Below are 21319 nucleotides of genomic sequence, written 5' to 3'. Positions count from 1 at the left end.
TGTCTTGCAGATATTTGTTCTACTGATCCTGTGCTCGGCTGGTTTAGCCATCGGTCAGACATATTGGGAGAGCGATGTAATCAGCGGAAACACATCATGGTATCTTTATGACGGGAAAGACTACTCACCAAACTACCGGGGATTTCTAGGCTTTTGGGGGTATATTATCGTACTGAACACAATGGTACCAATATCCCTCTATGTCAGGTACAGCATATCTATCTATCTATCTATCTATCTATCTATCTATCTATCTATCTATCTATCTATCTATCTATCTATCTATCATTATGAACAGAATCCACAATAGATCAATTCACTGACGGGTATTCTACTCAAAATATTTTGTATATACAGCTGAGGGAGTAGAAATAAAACATAACTTTTATTTTTTATTATATTAAAATTGTGCCCATTATAGCATAAAATATTCCAATAGGGAGATTCACTAACCAGTAAAGAGATTAGGTAGATATGGCTTCTATCTCTTTGATAAAGTGAAACTCTCCCCTTTATCTTTCCAATTGGCAGGAAAAAATAGATAAGTATTCCATTTGTTCAGCAGGACTTGGAGGAGCAAGAGTTAATATGCAGCATTAGCTCCCAACAGTACTCAGAGGTCTGACCAGGTAATGATATAGCCAGTATACAATGGATAAGCAGCAGTCCTATCTATCCTCTGGTTCAATTTAAATGTATTGTAAGTCCCTGAACTATTACATGGAGAAAAAACTATTTCCTAATACCCTCTATACGTATTTCACTAGCTGATATTCTAGCTCATCAGGAGGTTTTTCTAAGGACCACCAAGGACGTGGGAAGTGCAGTTTTCACTGCAGCTTTCATCTTTCCTTAGAAAAACCTCCTGATGAGCTAGAATATCAGCTAGTGAAATACGTATAGAGGGTATTAGGAAATAGTTTTTTCTCCATGTAATAGTTCAGGGACTTACAATACATTTAAATTGAACCAGAGGATAGATAGGACTGCTGCTTATCCATTGTATACTGGCTATATCATTACCTGGTCAGACCTCTGAGTACTGTTGGGAGCTAATGCTGCATATTGACTCTTGCTCCTCCAAGTCCTGCTGAACAAATGGAATACTTATCTATTTTTTCCTGCCAATTGGAAAGATAAAGGGGAGAGTTTCACTTTATCAAAGAGATAGAAGCCATATCTACCTAATCTCTTTACTGGTTAGTGAATCTCCCTATTGGAATATTTTATGCTATAATGGGCACAATTTTAATATAATAAAAAATAAAAGTTATGTTTTACTTCTACTCCCTCAGCTGTATATACAGAATCCACAATAGAGATGTGAACAGAGTCTTGGATTCTCATTGTTATGCAGAAAATATAAGATCTGAATGTTTGAGCTCCTGACATTACAATGGCCGCACAATGACCCTTTGTCCTAACTGACTTTAAATTCATTTTCAGAGAAGATCAATAGAATTATGGTTTAGATAACAATATCCTGTTACAGGTCAGGACAGGCGGCCATCTACATGACCTCTTTTATATATTATATTATTTCAGATATTTATATCAATATTCTGTACAGTTTGTTTTTTTACGAACCTTTCAAATATTGGTTACCTTTGAAATAAAGGCCATTACAGATAAAAAAACCAAATAGTATACAGTATATATGTCCAGCAGTGTAACGCATGGGGGATAGACACAGAATCAGTCCTAGTCTGTAAGGTCTGGGAGAAAATTTTTGGATGAAACCATGCCCCTTGTGGGGATGGCCATGCCCTTTAGGACAGTGACACATCTCCTTTTATTTATTCCTATAGCCCCCTTGCCATAGATCTCCACACATCATGTCCATTGGTCACATGGACATAGTGCAGCACCGTCTGTAGCATGACCATGTGACCAACGGATGTGATGTCACTTCCTATGATGGAAGTGGTGCTCTTTCTCAAGGGTTTTCTAAGTCTGGATAACCCCTTTAACATTCAATTAGTTGTACAGGATTAAACATGGCTACTTTCATCGACAAACAGCACCACACCTGTCCTAGTTTTATAGCTGTGTTCCTTTGACATGATTGGGACTGAGCTGCAGTACCAGACATGACCTCTGGATTGGGGTGGTGCTGTTTTTCAAAGAAAGCAGCCATTTGTTTCTAATCCCAGAAAACACTTTAATGTTTGTCAAAAAAAAAAAAATATTTTGGAAACTTTTTGTTGTAGTTAGATATTTCTCCTTTTTTTTCTTAAGTGTTGAAATGATCCGTTTGGGCCAGAGTTTCTTTATTGACTGGGATTTACACATGTACTACCCTAAGAACGACACACCTGCCAAGGCCAAGACAACGTCACTGAATGAACAGCTGGGTCAGATCGAGTATATATTCACTGACAAGACCGGGACATTGACACAGAACATAATGACCTTTAAGAAGTGTTCTATTAACTGCAAAACATATGGTAAATGTCAGGATCCATTTTAGAAAATTCTATTTTAAATTTCCTTCTACAGCATTTATGAGGCGTCTTCCAATTGGGGTCACCTTGTTTCTTACTTAAGTGCAACTGACAGTCCTAGCAAGCTGGTCACTTTCTTATCGTCGTCCATTGTAATCAATGGACATCTACTGATTTCAGTGGGCACTATGCAATGATTCAAATAAGTTTTTAGTTTCCCTGGCTATTAAAACTCCTTTCGGGGAGACTGAATGTGAATGTGTACAGGGGGGACTCAAGTAAAGGTGTCAGATGAACAAGCTTTTGCATACCATTAGCATTCTGTTCTCCTTCCCCCTTGCTAGGGGTCTTATTACATCGCATAAACATAAAATAGACCTATCAAACTAGAACTTGGGGGCTCGTCCGGGACAGAATTCACAATATACAGTGCGTACATAAGGAAAGGTTTTTCAGAAGTTATAATGTTTTCCAAGATTTTTTAGGATGAAGGTAAGAATGCTTTCAGGAATAGAAGGGTTAATAGATCATTTTTGTCAATTAAGAGAATGAAGTGAAAGAGAAATGTAAATCCCATCAATATTTGGTGACCTTTGCTTTTTGGAGGAGGAGTCCTGGAAGTGATGATAAGGCCCTCACATATATAGCCCTGCACTCAACACAATCCAGTCTGTCTGGGATGACAAGAAGAGACAGAAGGATTGGAGCAAGCCTACATCCATAGAAGATCTTTGCTTGGTTCTCCAAGTTGGTGGAAACAACCTCTCTGCCGAGTTCCTTCAAGATCTGTCTGCAAAGGGCAGAGGTCACACCAAATATTGATGGGATTTCCCTCTCTCTTTTCTTCATTCACTTAATTTTGTTAATTGACAACAATAATATTATTAACCCTTCTATTTCTTCAGTAGTTGATACCTTTTTAATGGCTAACTAATAATGCCTACATAGGCGTACGGAGACTTACAAGTCATTCCCGCTCCGCTAGGGATTCTGGGTAAAAATATGCAAATTTATTCTCCAGGATGTAATTAGGAGAACAGTGCACTCTGTATGCTGCCCTCTAGGGACAGCCCCCTTAACGTCATGCATGACTCAGTTAATAAGCCTACTGACATGATGCAGAGTTTATTGCCAAATTAGTATTTCTATTCCAAAAGGAACAGATTCCCAGCTATGGACTACGCTGTTTCGGTCTTTTGGACCTCCTCAGCATAGTGCAGGGATACTGATTTGGCAGAGCGAGAGACTATAGACCAGGATCAGGGGATAATTGTACACATTAGAGAGAATGTGTGCCTACATAGGCATACGGAGACTTACAAGTCATTCCTTCTCCGCTACGGATTCTGGGTAAAAAATATGTAAATCTATTCTCCAGGATGTAATTAGGAGAACAGTGCCGCTATATGCTGCCCTCTAGGGACAACCCCCTTAACATCATGCATGACTCAGTTAATAAGCCTATTTACATGATGCGGGGTTTATTGCCAAATTAGTATTTCTGTTCCAAAAGGAACAGATTCCCAGCTAGGGACAGTGCTGTTTCGGTCTTTTGGACCTCCTCAGCATAGCGCAGGGATACTAATTTGGCAGAGCGAGAGACTATAGACTAGGGTCAGGGGATAATCATACACATTGGTATCTCTATCCTGTCAGTGGTCAGTATGTGAGGACAGGTTTTTAAATTTACTTGAGAAAGGAGCCTAGAGTTCCGAAACGTTGTAATCTGTCATCATTATTAGTTAGCCATTAAAAAGGTATCAACTACTGAAGACTATCAAGTTTTTTTGATTTTTCCTACCCACTGGCTAACACGGTACGAGAACAAACATTTTCCTTCTATTTCTGAAAGTATTCTTACTTTACAGCATTTTTTCCCCACACGTGCCTAACACTTTTGCACAATACTGTGAGTACTGTTTCTGCTCTTATAAAATGTTGATGTATCTTCCAGGTGATCAAAAGCAAATGACTGGGAAACAGAGCAGCGCTACAGAGGTTAGTATGACTTTCTAATTGTTGCAGAACTACAACTCCCAAGATGCTGAGCTAGAGAAAAGTTTGCTAGATTATTTTTTGGATATTTTCCTCCTTTGGTTTTTATTGTATTTGTGCCATTATTTGACATACTGTAAATTTTATGTTCTATTCTAGTAAGCGAAAATGTCATTGTACAACCTGCTTTTCCAATATGGGGATTTAGCCAATGTTCCACTCTGTTAGTCTTTGAGGTGTTGTCAATAAGCAAATATCTGATAGACCTTCTAAAAGAGTCTATTGATGTGGTGGTGTACAATACGGTGTACAAGTTGTTCAATGTTCTGCCGAAAAGGTCAAAAAACTTCACCAATACTAAATGTTATGTATCTTGTATTCATCCTGCGTTATACTCACAGTTTATTAGATTTGTCCTCCACGCCATAGAAGTCTATAGAATTTTATGATTTTGTAGTGTCCCTAAGCGGAATACTGGACAGTAATAACAAGGACCATCGCGCATCTGGCCCGACGTGAATTGTTATATTAGCATTTGAGAAAGGGGCTATATGTGGGCCGAAACGCGTCGTGATTTTCTGTTTTATACCTACCTCAAATAAAAGTTTTTTTCATCTGGGAACCCTCAGCTTGTGCCTTGTTTCCGTCACCAGTGGGCGCGGATCCTCTGATACGGACTTTTGGTCCTTGCTGTTACTGTCCATTTTCTCTCCGGTCCTCCGGAGACTACAGGTTGAACCGCTTCCACTCTCACCTTGGATTAACGTCTATAGGGTGTTGTGACTGCTCACAACCCCACGAGATGAGTGGCCGTCTGGTTCGTCCTACAATACATTTATACCATCCAGCGCCGCACCTCTCATGAGGCGACCTGAAGCGACGGCGGCGCTATGCCACGGCCTCGGGGGTGGGGAAGGGCGGCATTTTTGCTGACCTAAGCCAGTTCAGGACAAGCTGTCCTGGACTGGCTTAGTGTCACCGTCTCGGCAGCCCGGCACGGGAAGCGAGCGGTGGATTGGAGAGGCCTTGTGGACGTAGCGCTTCTCCAGTGGCCTCCCCTCATGCTTAGCAGAGAGCAGGTCCTCTTCTTGCCTGCTCTCTGCCTGCTAACGCCGCCCCGTCTGCCCCGCCCCCTCCTCCTTTCTGTCGTCCGCTTCAGGTGGCAAAAAAGCTAGGTTCACCCCTGATACCATCTCATTGTTACAAGGTTAAATACTACACTTAGTGCGCTCGGGGGATATGGGACAGTGACTGACAATGTCTGTAAAGCGCTGCGGAATATGATGGCGCTATATAAGTAATTGAAATAAATAAATACAATTTACGACCTTGTGGGATTTCACCTTGTCTGTCTCATGTTCTTGACGCCTGTTCTCCTAGAACGTGGACTTCAGCTGGAATCCTCTCGCCGATCCCAGCTTTACATACCATGACAAGCGTTTAATTCAAGAAATCCGGTTTGGAAATGATCCATGTGTCCACCAGTTTTTTAAGTTACTCGCTTTGTGCCACACAGTAATGGTGGACAAGAAAGATGGTAAGTGCCACGGATGTCCTTTCATTGCATTGCTGACCATTCTAAGGACCTACAAGTAAAAGTGGCCGTCGGCCCTCAATATAGGTTGTCTGGTGGCCATTCCTAATGGGCTCCACACACACACGATGGGTTTGGCTCGGCATGCATGTATTGTCAATGGGAAGACTGAAATGTTTCAAAAAGATTTGCAGAACATTTAAAAAATAATTTAGACAATTTAGCCAACATTAATCTAATGGGTATGGCCATCATAAAATTCAGGGGACTTAGCCTACAATTCAGGTGGCTTCAAACAGCGGACCTCCTCTATGAAATCCATACATCTTGGTAGGTGTGCATGCCCTAGGGCAGGGGTCCCCAACCGCCGGTCCACGGACCAGTACCGGGCCGCGGGGCATGTTGCACTGGTCTGCGTACCGGCGGCGAGGAGTCAGCAGCTGCTGTGCCCGGGGTTGAGCCAGGACCCGCCAGCCGGTTCCAAAGCACTGACACTTGGTTGTTGCTCATCGGGATAAGGTGAGCAAAATGTGAAGTTGAGCCAGGACCCGCTGTATGTCCGGAATTCTAGTACTATGCAGGACATGCAGCGGGTCTTGGCTCCACCCCAACTACATTACACTGCTTAACCCCGGCCATAGAAAAATTGTCTTGCTGAAACTGGTCCCTGGTGGAAAAAAGGTTGGGGACGATTGCCCTAGGGCAATCTTTTTAAGGTTGTCCTATCCAGTTGCATGTTCCAGCCAATGGAGGGTCTATGTCCATTCAGTAGATCTAATTTTGATGCAATATCATAACTAACCTACCTAAACTATATCCGTTTTATATTTACTTGTAGATGGCGAACTCTGCTATGAAGCAGCGTCTCCGGATGAAGGTGCCCTGGTAACAGCTGCTAGGAATTTTGGCTTTGTCTTCCTTTCGAGAACCCAAAGTAGCATCACTATTAGTGAGCTCGGCAAAGAAGTGACGTATGAACGACTGGCAATCCTTGACTTCAACAGTGACAGAAAACGCATGTCTATAATAGGTAAGGTTTATAATGTTTAAGAGCGATCTGGTGTAGATGGTGGAGTACTTACTTTTGTGACATGTAGAGAAGAGCGATGGTCAGTCGTCTCTTCCGAGCTGTTTTACTTAGTGTCCAAAATTTTACATTTCTCTGTTTAACTTCAGTCCGGGATCCCAATGGAAAAATACAACTATATTGCAAGGGAGCAGACACCGTCATTTACCAGCGTCTACATCCAGACAACCCTATGAAAGAGCAAACTGAGGAGCATTTAGAGGCAAGTTCATGTGAATGGGTAGACATGGACCAGATAGAGGTTTGGGGAATTGATTCTGAGTTGCTGCTTAAACCCAAGTTCTAGATCGATATTGCCGATGTTACAGATGTCAGCTAGATATAGATAGATATAAATCACCAGTACGGACTATAAATCACCAGTACGGACTATAAATCACCAGTACGGACTATAAATCACCAGTACGGACTATAAATCACCAGTACGGACTATAAATTACCAGTACGGTCTATATATTAACTGTACGGACTATATATCACCAGTACGGACTATAAATCACCAATACGGACTATAAATCACCAGTACGGACTATAAATCACCAGTACGGACTATAAATCACCAGTACGGACTATAAATCACCAGTACGGACTATAAATTACCAGTACGGTCTATATATTAACTGTACGGACTATATATCACCAGTACGGACTATAAATCACCAATACAGACTATAAATCACCAGTACGGATTATAAATCATCAGTATAGACAATAAATCACCAGTACGGATTATAAATCACCAGTACACACAATAAATCACTAGTATGGACAATAAAACACCAGTATGGGCTGTAAATTACCAGTATAGACAATAAATCACCAGTATAGACAATAAATCACCAGTACGGACTATATATTACCAGTATAGACAATAAATCACCAGTACGGACTATAAATCACCAGTAAGGACTGTAAATCACCAGTACGGACTATAAATTACCAGTATAGACAATAAATCACCAGTACGGACTATGAATCACCAGTACAGACAATAAATCACCAGTACAGACTATATATTACCAGTATGGACTATAAATCACCAGTACAGACTATAAATTACCAGTACGGACTATGAATCACCAGTACAGACAATAAATCACCAGTACAGACTATAAATTACCAGTACGGACTATAAATCACCAGTACAGACTATATATTACCAGTATGGACTATACAGTATATTACCAGTATGGACTATAAATCACCAGTACGGACTATAAATTACCAGTACAGACTATATATTACCAGTACGGACTATAAATTACCAGTTCGGACTATAAATCACCAGTATGGACTATAATTTACCAGTACGGACTATAAATTACCAGTACGGACTATAAATTACCAGTATTGACTATATTTTACCAGTACGGACTATAAATTACCAGTACGGACTGTATATTACCAGTACGGACTATAAATCACCAGTACGGACTATAAATTACCAGTACGGACTGTATATTACCAGTATGGACTATAAATCACCAGTACAGACTATAAATTACCAGTACGGACTATGAATCACCAGTACAGACAATAAATCACCAGTACAGACTATAAATCACCAGTACAGACTATATATTACCAGTATGGACTATACAGTATATTACCAGTATGGACTATAAATCACCAGTACGGACTATAAATTACCAGTACAGACTATATATTACCAGTACAGACTATAAATTACCAGTACAGACTATAAATCACCAGTATGGACTATAATTTACCAGTACGGACTATAAATTACCAGTACGGACTATAAATTACCAGTATTGACTATATTTTACCAGTACGGACTATAAATTACCAGTACGGACTATAAATCACTAGTACGGACTATAAATCACCAGTATGGGTTGTTTTGGTTCTTGACATTGACTTTCCTTTCCTTTCGGTTCAGGTATTTGCCAATGAGACTCTTAGGACCCTGTGCCTCTGCTACAAGGACATCAGCGAGGAAGAGTTTGAGAGATGGAACAAAAAGTACCATAAAGCCAGCGTGGCCATCGACAACCGCGAAGAAGCTCTGGATAAGGTGTACGAAGAGATCGAAAATAACCTAGTGGTAGGTGACAAAGGAACTGCAGTCTTAAATAAATTGATATCATTCCGCTACCATGTGAACACCCCAAATCCCACAGATTGTGGACTAGCACTCTATACAAGGGACTCCTTGGATTCACTAAATTACCTTTATCTCACACTTTTGTAGATGTTGGGGGCCACGGCCATTGAAGACAAATTGCAGGATGGCGTACCTCAGACAATCTATACATTATCTAAAGCGGACATAAAGATCTGGGTCCTGACAGGAGACAAGAAAGGTGAGTATGTCCTCTACAGGTGGAGCAGGCTTTGTTGTACGCCATGCTGGTGTTTAGTGACGTCTAGTAACTTCCTGCACTCAGCAGACATACGATGGTAAAAGATTACTGATCCGTTATATACTTTATTATATAGAGACCGCCGAAAACATTGGTTATGCGTGTAAGCTCTTAACGGATGAATCTGATATCTCCTACGGAGAAGAAGTCAAGTAAGTATCGGAGAATTATACGCAAGATATGGGATGCAGTGTATGTTTACTGTATGTGCTGCATATGTTATACTGACCTATGGGTTCCCGTTATACTATTTGATGGTATATACTGAGATTTCCATTGTGTTACTATGAGTTTATTGAAAGAGGTGCCTATGTTGGTGGATGCTACTCAGTGGCATCTATTAAATGCAAGGTCTGGAAATTTAGTGTGACATAGAGCCTTAAAGGGGTTTTCTAGACGAGAATTTATTTATTTTTTTTTAAAAAGGTCAGTTCATGCTATTAATGGGTTAATAAATGCATCCAAATATAGTGGCGTAACTAGGAATGGCAGGGGCCCCGTGGAGAACTTTTGACATGCACCCCCCCCCCCCAACGCCAAAGACGTCGACCGACCCCCTCCTCCACATTCCTATATATCCCATATCCCCCATAGTGGCCCCTGCACACAGTATTATTCCCCATAGTGGCCCCTGCACACAGTATTATCCCCCATAGTGGCCCCTGCACACAGTATTATCCCCCATAGTGGCCCCTGCACACAGTATTACGCCCCATAGTGGCCCCTGCACACAGTATTATGTCCCTTACTGGCCCCTGCACACAGTATTATGTCCCTTACTGCCCCCTGCACTCAGTATTAAGCTCCACTGTTGACACCCATAAACAATTATTATACTCTGGAGTCTTTTCAGACCCCAAAGTATAATAATCTGAGACCCGGGGGAATAAAAACATAAAAAACTACCGTTATTCACTTGTGCCCTGGCTCCTACGCTCTCGGTCTCCGCCATCGTCTTTCTTCAATGACATCGGATGCCACATGAAGCATCGGTGAGCGTTTTATGCTCTCCGCGGCGAAACCGTTTTTTTTTAAACTGGACACAGAGTTGGACATGCAGTACTCTGTGTCCGGTATATAAAAACCGGTTTCGCCGTGGAGAGCTCAAAACGCTCACCGGCGCTCACGGCCGGACTTGGCATGACAGGTTTCTTCATGCAGAAGATGGAAACCTGATAACGGAGTCCGGGCGCTGGTGTGAACCTAGCGTATCCTGTCTTCTTGTCCAGATCTTCTGGGCATGGAACATCACTTCCTTCTGTGGGACGGCTCCTCCTCCTCTTGATATCTGTGGGGCCGGTGCTTAATTAAAAGAACACTAATGATAGATGCCATGCTCCGCCTCCAAAGATCCTTCATCAGACATCATATAGTCTATAGGTTTCCAGTCATACCTATACATAGTGGGTTCAGACAGCATTGAAGTTGGCTTGGTATCGAATTGCCATTGTTTACCTTGTTTACACAGTGACCTAATACGGAGAAGAATTGAGATCCAGAAATCCAACACAAACCAAGGGGAAGTGAATAGGAACAGTGATCTAAATCCCGAATCTAATAAAAACCGGACATTAATCATTACTGGATCATGGCTGGTAGGTGGTAAAATATTCATATACAAAGACTATTCCATATCTCCCTCTCTCTTCTGCTATGTTTCCTGTGCCCAACCACCCTGAACCCTGGTTTTACTTGTAAATTTGGTGGGAGGCAGGGGCAGGAGTGGCTAAAAAATTGAGCCAGACAGCCCAATGTGGACACACAGTTTGACGTATGGTTAGGACCTGCCCTAATATGGTGCAGAAATAACTATGTAATAGAAGGCTTAAAAGCACTGTAAATTATGTCCCCAGTGCTCTATAAATAACACATGGTTATTTTCTGCCACAAACAGCGCCACCGTTGTCCATAGCTTTTATCTGGTATTGCAACTTGGCTCAATTGTAGTAAATAGAGCTGAGTTGCAATACCACAAATAACCACTGGACAGGTATGGCGCTATTTTTGAAAGAAGCAGCTGTGATGTTTAAAGGGGTTGTCCAGAAATAATAGAAAATGATGGGGTGGGAGTAAAACAAAAAAGTCATATACTCCTGTCCCTGGTTCACGTGACTTCCAGGTCAATGGCCTCAGTGGCCTAACAGGTCTCAGTTTCTGGCCCGATGAGTAATGACATGCGAAGGAAAGTTGACTGGGACTGTGTAACAGAGCACCGGGTATTGGTAAGTATGACTTTCTGTTTTACACCTCTGAGTTCCCCATAATTCGAGGACAACCCCTTTAATGTTGGATATGTGGTTTTGACCGACCTTGCTCCATTGCATGTCCTTAGAAAAATGTCCCCATGTGTGACCTCATCTCCTCTATACAACAGAATGAAATCCTGCTTGAGAAGAAGAAAAAGAGGAAAAGACTGAAGCTGAAATTCCCCAAGTCGAAAGAACAAAAGCTACAAGAGAAGAACACAACCACCGCCTTAAAGGAAGAACGACAGAAGTACTTTGTGGACCTGGCCTGTGAGTGCAGATCCATCATCTGCTGTAGAGTCACCCCGAAGCAAAAAGCCATGGTGGTCGACCTGGTGAAGAAGTACAAGAAGGCCGTCACGTTGGCCATCGGTGATGGAGCGAATGACGTGAGCATGATAAAAAGTAAGAGAGTAACCAGGGCGTAGCCGTAAGCTGGTGCTGAGTACCTAGTACAAGTATCTGAGGGGTACAAAGAGCTCCCTCAGCCACTTATATAGCCACTAACATTTCACACAACTTAGTTAACTCATAGCGTATGTGATTCTAGACCAAAATGTAATGCACTTTAATGAAGAATGTGGCTGCTTTCTTCCTGAAAAACATCTCTAACGTTCCTGCCATTAGGTGCCTCCCTTCTAGCTAATTTTCTGTTCACTTTTTTGTTACTAAGGAAGTCCATCCCTAGATACATTCCATTCTGTCTTGCTTATCTCAGTGAGTATAGAGGGTGGTCCTTTTCTCTCTCGGCCAGCGCCGCACCTCCCATGAGGCGACCTGAAGCGACCGCTTCAGGAGGCGCTATGCCAGGGCCACGGGGAGGGCGGCATTTTTGCTGACCTAAGCCAGTCCAGGACAAGTTGTCCTGGACTGGCTCAGGGTCACTGTCACTTACGCTCAGGCAGAGAGCAGGTCCTCTCCCTGCTCTCTGCCTGCTAAAGACGCTCGCTCCGCTCATCCCCACCCCCTCCGCTCGGACCCGCCCCCTCCGTGCAGCACCGTCCCCTCCATGCAGCACCACCCCCTTCCACTCGGCCCCTCCCCCTCCGCTTTGCCCCCTCCGGCCTGCACAGACATGTCTGAAAACTGTTGCTGCGTGCAAAAGACTGAGGATTCAGCAAATCTCACAACTAAAGCTAGGTTCACACTAGCTTTGGGGGACGCCGTCTCTGCTTACAATCTGCTTCTTGTGCGGTTATAGATGACATATTATTTACAGACAGCAAGCGGCTTCACTGACTGTGCCCATAGATTGTTTTTTTCTTGTGTTTTATCTGCTTGCCTGCATGTATTTGCTCTGTATTTGCAGTCCAGTGTTCCTTGAACTCCTATATTATCGTCACTTGGGCTTTTCTCAAGTATTCGTTTGCAATTATATGGCAGAACATTATCAGCAATGGATTGGGGAAGGGGACCGAATGCTTCTTATTGAACACTTCTGAAGTCTGTATATGATACAGTTTGGGCATGTCTGTCAACATAACGTTAACTGGAACCAATGGCAAAGAGCAGAATTTTTGTCCTTGATTGTCTCTTGTTATAGCATTGCCTTACTTTACGTTCTTCAATGTTTTTCCTTTGCAGCTGCCCATATAGGGGTTGGTATAAGTGGACAGGAGGGAATGCAGGCCGTGATGTCCAGTGACTACTCCTTCGCTCAGTTCCGATTCCTCCAAAGGCTTCTTCTGGTTCATGGTCGCTGGTCGTACATCCGCATGTGCAGATTTCTAACTTACTTCTTCTACAAGAACTTTGCCTACACATTTGTACACTTTTGGTATGCCTTCTTCAATGGATACTCTGGCCAGGTACTAAAGCAAACTAAATGAGGGACTTTTTGGGTTTCTTGCCTCCTTGCATTGCATTGATGATGACCTATCCTTTTTGAAGAGTCTGCAGTGTTCTGTAATGAGCTCTGCAACCCATTCAATGAATATCAAGCACAGCGCCCTACATTGTATAGTGGCTGCGCTTGGTATTGTAGCTCAGCCCCATTTACTTGAGCAGGACTGAGCTACAAATAGGCCATATGATGAAAGAATGTGACATCACTGGCCTGTGACGTGAACACTGAACTATGGGGGTCCCAGATGTCGGACCTCCACCAATCAGATACTGATGACCTATCAGTCGTCAATATGTAACTGTTGGAACACCCCTTTAGGCTAAGGCCACACGTAGCGAGTCACAGCCGAAAAGCGATGCCGTAAAAACCGCAGCGGAAACGCAACATGATTTATCAGGAACTTTACCTATAAGACCATCAGAGATCACAAAGCTGGAGTTGCCTTCCCCTTCCCTTGTCAGTATTGTGCTGTTTAATACCATGATTAGAGATGAGCGAGTAGTATTCGATCGAATACTACGGTATTCAAAATACTCGTACTCGATCGAGTACCACTCGCTATTCGAATGGAAAAATTCGATGCAGAACCAGCGTTGATTGGCCGAATGCTATACAGTCGGCCAATCAACGCTGGTTCTTCTCCTACCTTTAGAAGTCTTCTCCGCATTGCGTCCCCGACTGCGCATGCCTGCGCTACAAGAAAATGGCCGCTTTGACTGTACGTGGCCATTTTCTTGTAGTGTGGGCATGCGCAGTCGGCTCTGCCCAGGCCCGATGCCTGGCAGAGTGAATTCAGAGCCGGAAGACGCCGCGGAGACGCTGCACGGAGAAGACTTCTCGGAGAATCCAGCCCGACCCTCACTCGTGGACTTGGTAAGTTCAATTTGATCGAATGTTGCCTACCCCTGAAACGAGCATTTTTCCCCCATAGAGTATAATAGGGTTCGATATTCGATTCGAGTAGTTGAATATTGAGGGGCTACTCGAAACGAATATCGAATAGCGAATATTTCACTGTTCGCTCATGTCTAACCATGATGTCCAAATTCTCTAGATTGAGAAGGACCTGCCTCCTACTGATGATGCCGATGTACATCTTGTTATAGGAAAGGGTTAATGTACGTGTTTAATTTGCCTATATATTATATTTTATTAATATGTCTTCTGTCTTCTGCTGTCAGACTGTGTACGACACTGTGTTCATCGCGCTCTACAACCTCCTGTACTCCAGTCTTCCTGTAATTGTCCTAGGATTGCAAGACCAGGTAAGTAGGATGAAAGACACGTCAGAGGACAGTATTAGTGGGGTCCATGATCTGCGACACCCCCCCCACCCAACCCTGCAAAACAGGATCGTATTGGCCATAAATTAAGAGTTGGATTCCACCCCAAATCCGTGGCAGATTCTGCTCTGATTCTACAATAGGCAGAGATCGGAGCAGGATGCTGAAACGATAAGCGTCCTGTTCCATCATGAGTCCATGGGTCAAGACAGGGAGTGCAAAATGAAGGAGAATCTGAGGCAGATCTCCTCCGCAAATTGCTCTCCGTTTTCTGTTGTGTGAATGGAGGTGCGGGGCCCATTTTTAGGTGAAGTTATGGGGCCCTATGATTTTTCTTAAACCAATGTAGAGAAAGGCTGACGTGTTTTATAGAAAGGTGTTTCTTCTTTGTGACAAGGATGTCAGTGACAAGCTCAGCATGCAATGTCCGAGACTGTATATCCCGGGGCAAAAAGGACTACTGTTCAACTACCCAAAGTTCTTCCTCAGTCTTCTCCATGGCATTGTGTCATCCCTGGTCATCTTCTTCATCCCGTATGGAGCGTTCTGGCAAATGACTACAGAGGACGGACTAGTGAATTCAGACTATCAGACGTTAGCTTTTACTACAGCCACCTCTCTTGTCATTGTGGTCAACTTCCAGGTAAGTCAGTATGAAAAATGGCTTATATACAGTATATACACTCACCGGCCACTTTATTAGGTACACCTGTCCAACTGCTCGTTAACACTTAATTTCTAATCAGCCAATCACATGGCGGCAACTCAGTGCATTTAGGCATGTAGACATGGTCAAGACAATCTCCTGCAGTTCAAACCGAGCATCAGTATGGGGAAGAAAGGTGATTTGAGTGCCTTTGAACGTGGCATGGTTGTTGGTGCCAGAAGGGCTGGTCTGAGTATTTCAGAAACTGCTGATCTACTGGGATTTTCACGCACAACCATCTCTAGGGTTTACAGAGAATGGTCCGAAAAAGAAAAAACATCCAGTGAGCGGCAGTTCTGTGGGCGGAAATGCGTTGTTGATGCCAGAGGTCAGAGGAGAATGGCCAGACTGGTTCGAGCTGATAGAAAGGCAACAGTGACTCAAATAGCCACCCGTTACAACCAAGGTAGCCAGAAGAGCATCTCTGAACGCCGCACAGTACGTCGAACTTTGAGGCAGATGGGCTACAGCAGCAGAAGACCACACCGGGTGCCACTCCTTTCAGCTAAGAACAGGAAACTGAGGCTACAATTTGCACAAGCTCATCGAAATTGGACAATTGAAGATTGGAAAAACGTTGCCTGGTCTGATGAGTCTCGATTTCTGCTGCGACATTCGGATGGTAGGGTCAGAATTTGGCGTCAACAACATGAAAGCATGGATCCATCCTGCCTTGTATCAACGGTTCAGGCTGGTGGTGGTGGTGTCATGGTGTGGGGAATATTTTCTTGGCACTCTTTGGGCCCCTTGGTACCAATTGAGCATCGTTGCAACGCCAAAGCCTACCTGAGTATTGTTGCTGACCATGTCCATCCCTTTATGACCACAATGTACCCAACATCTGATGGCTACTTTCAGCAGGATAATGCAATGCCATGTCATAAAGCTGGAATCATCTCAGACTGGTTTCTTGAACATGACAATGAGTTCACTGTACTCCAATGGCCTCCACAGTCACCAGATCTCAATCCAATAGAGGAGCATCTTTGGGACGTGGTGGAACGGGAGATTCGCATCATGGATGTGCAGCCGACAAATCTGCGGCAACTGTGTGATGCCATCATGTCAATATGGACCAAAATCTCTGAGGAATGCTTCCAGCACCTTGTTGTATCTATGCCACGAAGAATTGAGGCAGTTCTGAAGGCAAAAGGGGGTCCAACCCGTTACTAGCATGGTGTACCTAATAAAGTGGCCGGTGAATGTATAGTGCATGTTTATTATTAGTTTATGCTGCAAAACATCATATGCACACCTCAGCTGCTGCAGAACATCATAATACACACCTCAGCTGCTGCAGAACCTCATAATACACACCTCAGCTGCTGCAGAACATCATAATACACACCTCAGCTGCTGCAGAATATCATAATGCACACCTCAGATTCTGCAGAACATCATAATACACCTCAGCTGCTGCAGAACCTCATAATACACACCTCAGCTGCTGTAGATCATGAAAATACTCATGTCTGGTCAGATTCACCTAGCCGGATGCGACTTGGTCTGTATTGAAAATGAGCCGATTGCCCTAAAAATGGTCTCAGTTTCTAGTATTATACAAGGTCTACACCACTTATATATGTTACCTCTGCTACATTATCATCCTTATTATTACTTATTATTGGCCTTCATGTCCTATCTTTTCTGTGCAGGCGGGGTTGATTATGAGGTATTGGACCTTTCTATTCACCTTTTCCATCTTTGGCACCATCATGATTTACTTTGCGATCACGTATGACTGTCACAGCAGCGGCAGTCACATCCTCTTTACTTCCATGTTAACCATGACAGGTAAGATATCTCATATCACAGATAAGTCTAGGTTGTATCAGCTTATTCGGATAAAGCGGGTCTCAGCGGATATCTACACAGTCACAGGACACAAGCCAGAGCAAATGCATCACCTTTGGGAGCCCTGTGGACTTGTCTTATGGGGTGAACCTCATCTCTAAGTATAGGGTTCTGGTCTGGGGTCCGTCATTAAAGGGGTTTTCCAGGTTTAGGATATTGGTGACCTATCCAGTATCAGAAGAGTGGGGGTCCACTCTCCAACACCTGGTATCTCCACCGATTAGATGAAGATATGTCAGTCTTCTCCATTGACAGCACTGTAACTGTACTGTAACAAACAGTGCCCCTGTGTGGCCATGGAAGAAAATGGTTTCGGGTTGGGTCGACTTGGTCAGAGCCCTGTAGTGGGACTTGCTAACTAATATTTCCTTATCCTTATCCAGGGGTTATTACAAATGCATTACGACAACCTAACATCTGGTTGATCATCATCCTCACGACCGCGATATGTCTGCTTCCGTATTTGACAATGATGTTTTTGAAAAAGACTGCTTGGCCATCTATAGTTGATAAAGTAAGTAGCTGGCGCAGTAGTGTGCATAGAGGCTGCCAAGTATATGACGTTTATTCTGTAATCAAATTAATATGTGCACATGTGACATGTCCTCGCCACTCAGAAGTCCAGTCCCCTTAGCACCCAGCTCTGTTCCTAAACTGTCTGTCATCACCCCCCTCCTGAACCAGTGCTCTGATTCTCTAAACCAAATCCTGCACACGCTCAGATGGATCGGATTCTGGTGCATAACCTGCGATATCCTCTGTTCTACACACGTCCTCTGCTCCTCTTGCGCCAATAGCCCAAGCCATGGTATTCGTGCAGGATTTGGTTTAAACGGTGCTGATGCCGACTCAAAAAGGAGGTGTCAAAAACCTAAGACCCCCGGAAAAGAGGTTGTCTGGTCACAAAAAGTTCAAAACAAGTTACCCCCTGTCCGACCACTGGAACCCCCACCGATCATGAAAACTGTAGTGTTTTGTGATGCTACAACCAGTAGGGTAGGGACCCACTATACAGAGCTCGCCATGTGGTGTTACAACCAGTAGGGTAGGGACCCACTATACAGAGGTCGCCATGTGGTGCTACAACCAGTAGGGTAGGGACCCACTATACAGAGGTCGCCATGTGGTGCTACAACCAGTAGGGTAGGGACCCACTATACAGAGCTCGCCATGTGGTGTTACAACCAGTAGGGTAGGGACCCACTATACAGAGGTCGCCATGTGGTGCTACAACCAGTAGGGTAGGGACCCACTATACAGAGGTCGCCATGTGATGTTGTATCCAGTAGAGTAGGGACCTACTATACAGAGGTCGCCATGTGGTGCTACAACCAGTAGGGTAGGGACCCACTATACAGAGGTCGCCATGTGGTGCTACAACCAGTAGGGTAGGGACCCACTATACAGAGGTCGCCATGTGGTGCTACAACCAGTAGAGTATGGACCCACTATACAGAGGTCGCCATGTGGTGCTACAACCAGTAGAGTATGGACCCACTATACAGAGGTCGCTATGTGGTGCTACAACCAGTAGAGTAGGGATCCACTGTACATAGGACGCCATGTAGTACTGCACTCAGTAGAGTAGGGACCCACTATACAGAGGTCGCCATGTGGTACTGCACCCAGTAGAGTAGGGACCCACTATACATAGGTCGCCATGTGATGCTACAACCAGTAGGGTAGGGACCCACTATACATAGGTCGCCATGTGGTACTGCACCCAGTAGGGTAGGGACCCACTATACAGAGGTCGCCATGTGGTGCTGCACTCAATAGAGTAGGGACCCACTATACAGAGGTCACCATGTGGTGCTGCACTCAATAGAGTAGGGACCCACTATACATAGGTCGCCATGTGGTACTGCACCCAGTAGGGTAGGGACCCACTATACATAGGTCGCCATGTGGTGTTGTATCCAGTAGAGTAGGGACCCACTATACAGAGGTCGCCATGTGGTGCTCCAACCAGCAGGGTAGGGACTCACTACTAGAATGTGTGTAATGTCCCTTCAGTAGCCATTTAGGAGGTGGTGGGCTCCCTGTAAAGTGAGTATTCATTCAGCACAATACGTAAATATAATCTGCATGTCCTTGAGCAAACCTTTCATTATACTTCAGAGCTGCATTCTTAATTCTACTGATTTATGGAAACAGTCATCAAGCATGTTAACACACCACTAACAGCTAAGTCGAGGGAGACTGATACTTTTCCCTAATGCTTCCCAAATTCAAAGCTTTGTACAGAGAATGCTGTGTGATTCCAGCTCTGAAGCTGGCAGAATTATGAATGCAGCTCTTGAGTATTACAGATTTAAATTCCAGAAAATTATTTTTCATATAACTTTTTTCTGTATATTAAGGTCCACAAAAATCCAGAACGTTACAAAGAGAAAGAACCTCCAACCGAGCCAGCGGTGAGCACAATCCGGCGAGGCACATCGGTTAGACGCTCCGCCTATGCGTTCTCCCATCAGAGAGGATTTGGCGATCTCATCTCAAGTGGACGTAGTATACGGAGGAAGAAGGCTGGGGTGGATGAAATTAACGGATCCAATGGGAACATTTAAAGGGGTTGCCCATATAAATGCCACAGAGGAGGGTCCCACACCAGGGACTCCCCATTATGAGCTAGCATGGAGATCCGCTCTTGTACAGAAAACGAATGGCCTGGCAGAACTGACCGCCGTACAGAAGAGGTTAGACTACAGGCTATGTCTATCAGAGATGGTGCCCATCAATGTGAAAGCTTCCGTATGATGTTTACATGGACTGTGATGACCGCAATGTGTAAATTTACCAGTTACTGATGTGTAAATAAAGGTTTCAATAAATGGTGTAGATTTTATTTTGTGGCTTCGAGTCAGTTCACACTTAGAAATTGGAAACAAGAGTTGAGCCGATCTTTTTAGGCGGGATCCAATCCCGATCGCTGAACCCTACTGTAAACAAACCCGTTTCGTACATGACGGGTGAAAAGATGATCATTCACTTCTGCCTTAAAGGGATTTTCTAGACAGAAAATATTGATGACCTATGTTAAAGAGGGTCCTGAATGTTGGCTTGGTGGTGGTTTTCAGTAGCTGATACTCAGAAAATGGAGAAGGAATCAGACAGCGCTGTTCTCTGTGTAGTGGCCAGACCAGGTTACTACAGATCAACTTCCATTCACTTGAATTCAGTAGCTCAAAAGAAGTATGATATGTAAGGAGGAGCCCTAAGAGAATGAAAGTGGGGTTAGAAGACAGCGAATCAAGTAGAGTGCTATGCATTGTGGCAACCCATTGGAGGGAACTCTAAGGCCCAAAGTAGTGGCTACAGGAATCGAGAGTTGTTATGGTGGCTAGACTACTCAATCATGTCCTCCAACTGTCCTCCTGAGCTGGTGCAGAGATGAGGGGGCCTGCAGTTTACCTGATAGTACCCTCCTGAGCCAGATGGGAGTTGGAGTTAGGGGGTACAGATCCTACTGAGCATGCCCACTGCCTCGGGGTCATGTTTGACTCGGACCTTACCTTCACCCCTCATTTTGAATCACTCGCACGTTCATGTCACCTCCACCTCAAAAACATCTCCAGAATACACCCTTTCCTCACCAGAGATGCACTAAAGACACTTATTGTCTCTCTGATTCATTCTCGCCTTGACTACTGTAACTCCTTACTAATCGGTCTTCCCCTCACTAAACTCTCCCCTCTACAATCTATTCTGAATGCAGTGGCCAGGCTCATCTATCAGGCTAGACGCTACAGCGATGCCTCTGGTCTGTGCCAGTCACTACATTGGCTGCCTATTCATTATAGAATACAATATAAAGTTATCACCCTCATCCACAAGGCTCTCCATAATGCCGCACCTCCATACATTTCCTCCCTCATCTCTGTCTACCGCCCAACCCGTGCTCTCCGCTCACTCAATGACCTAACACTTACATCCT

At 43.9% G+C, this 21319-nt stretch overlaps 1 protein-coding gene across 1 annotated transcript in view; it reads left to right on the top strand.

The window, feature by feature from the left end:
- Positions 1-19954, top strand: part of LOC142197812 (phospholipid-transporting ATPase IC-like) — a 49820-nt gene extending 29866 nt beyond the window's left edge. The window contains exons 12-28 of the mRNA XM_075268416.1: positions 11-207; positions 2239-2447; positions 4399-4442; positions 5820-5976; positions 6812-7003; positions 7150-7262; positions 8964-9128; positions 9276-9387; positions 9524-9599; positions 10916-11042; positions 11822-12098; positions 13278-13501; positions 14721-14804; positions 15220-15465; positions 17184-17322; positions 17766-17896; positions 19746-19954. Coding sequence (XP_075124517.1) covers positions 11-207; positions 2239-2447; positions 4399-4442; positions 5820-5976; positions 6812-7003; positions 7150-7262; positions 8964-9128; positions 9276-9387; positions 9524-9599; positions 10916-11042; positions 11822-12098; positions 13278-13501; positions 14721-14804; positions 15220-15465; positions 17184-17322; positions 17766-17896; positions 19746-19952 — 2700 coding nt within the window. The 3' untranslated portion in view covers positions 19953-19954. The remainder of the gene's footprint in view (positions 1-10; positions 208-2238; positions 2448-4398; positions 4443-5819; positions 5977-6811; positions 7004-7149; positions 7263-8963; positions 9129-9275; positions 9388-9523; positions 9600-10915; positions 11043-11821; positions 12099-13277; positions 13502-14720; positions 14805-15219; positions 15466-17183; positions 17323-17765; positions 17897-19745) is intronic.
- The last annotated feature ends 1365 nt before the right edge of the window (positions 19955-21319 follow it).

This window comes from Leptodactylus fuscus, chromosome 1, assembly GCF_031893055.1.
Source record: "Leptodactylus fuscus isolate aLepFus1 chromosome 1, aLepFus1.hap2, whole genome shotgun sequence".
Classification (NCBI taxonomy): domain Eukaryota; kingdom Metazoa; phylum Chordata; class Amphibia; order Anura; family Leptodactylidae; genus Leptodactylus; species Leptodactylus fuscus.
The sequence above is the reverse complement of the archived record's forward strand: the minus strand, read 5'-3'. Positions and strand labels throughout refer to the sequence as shown.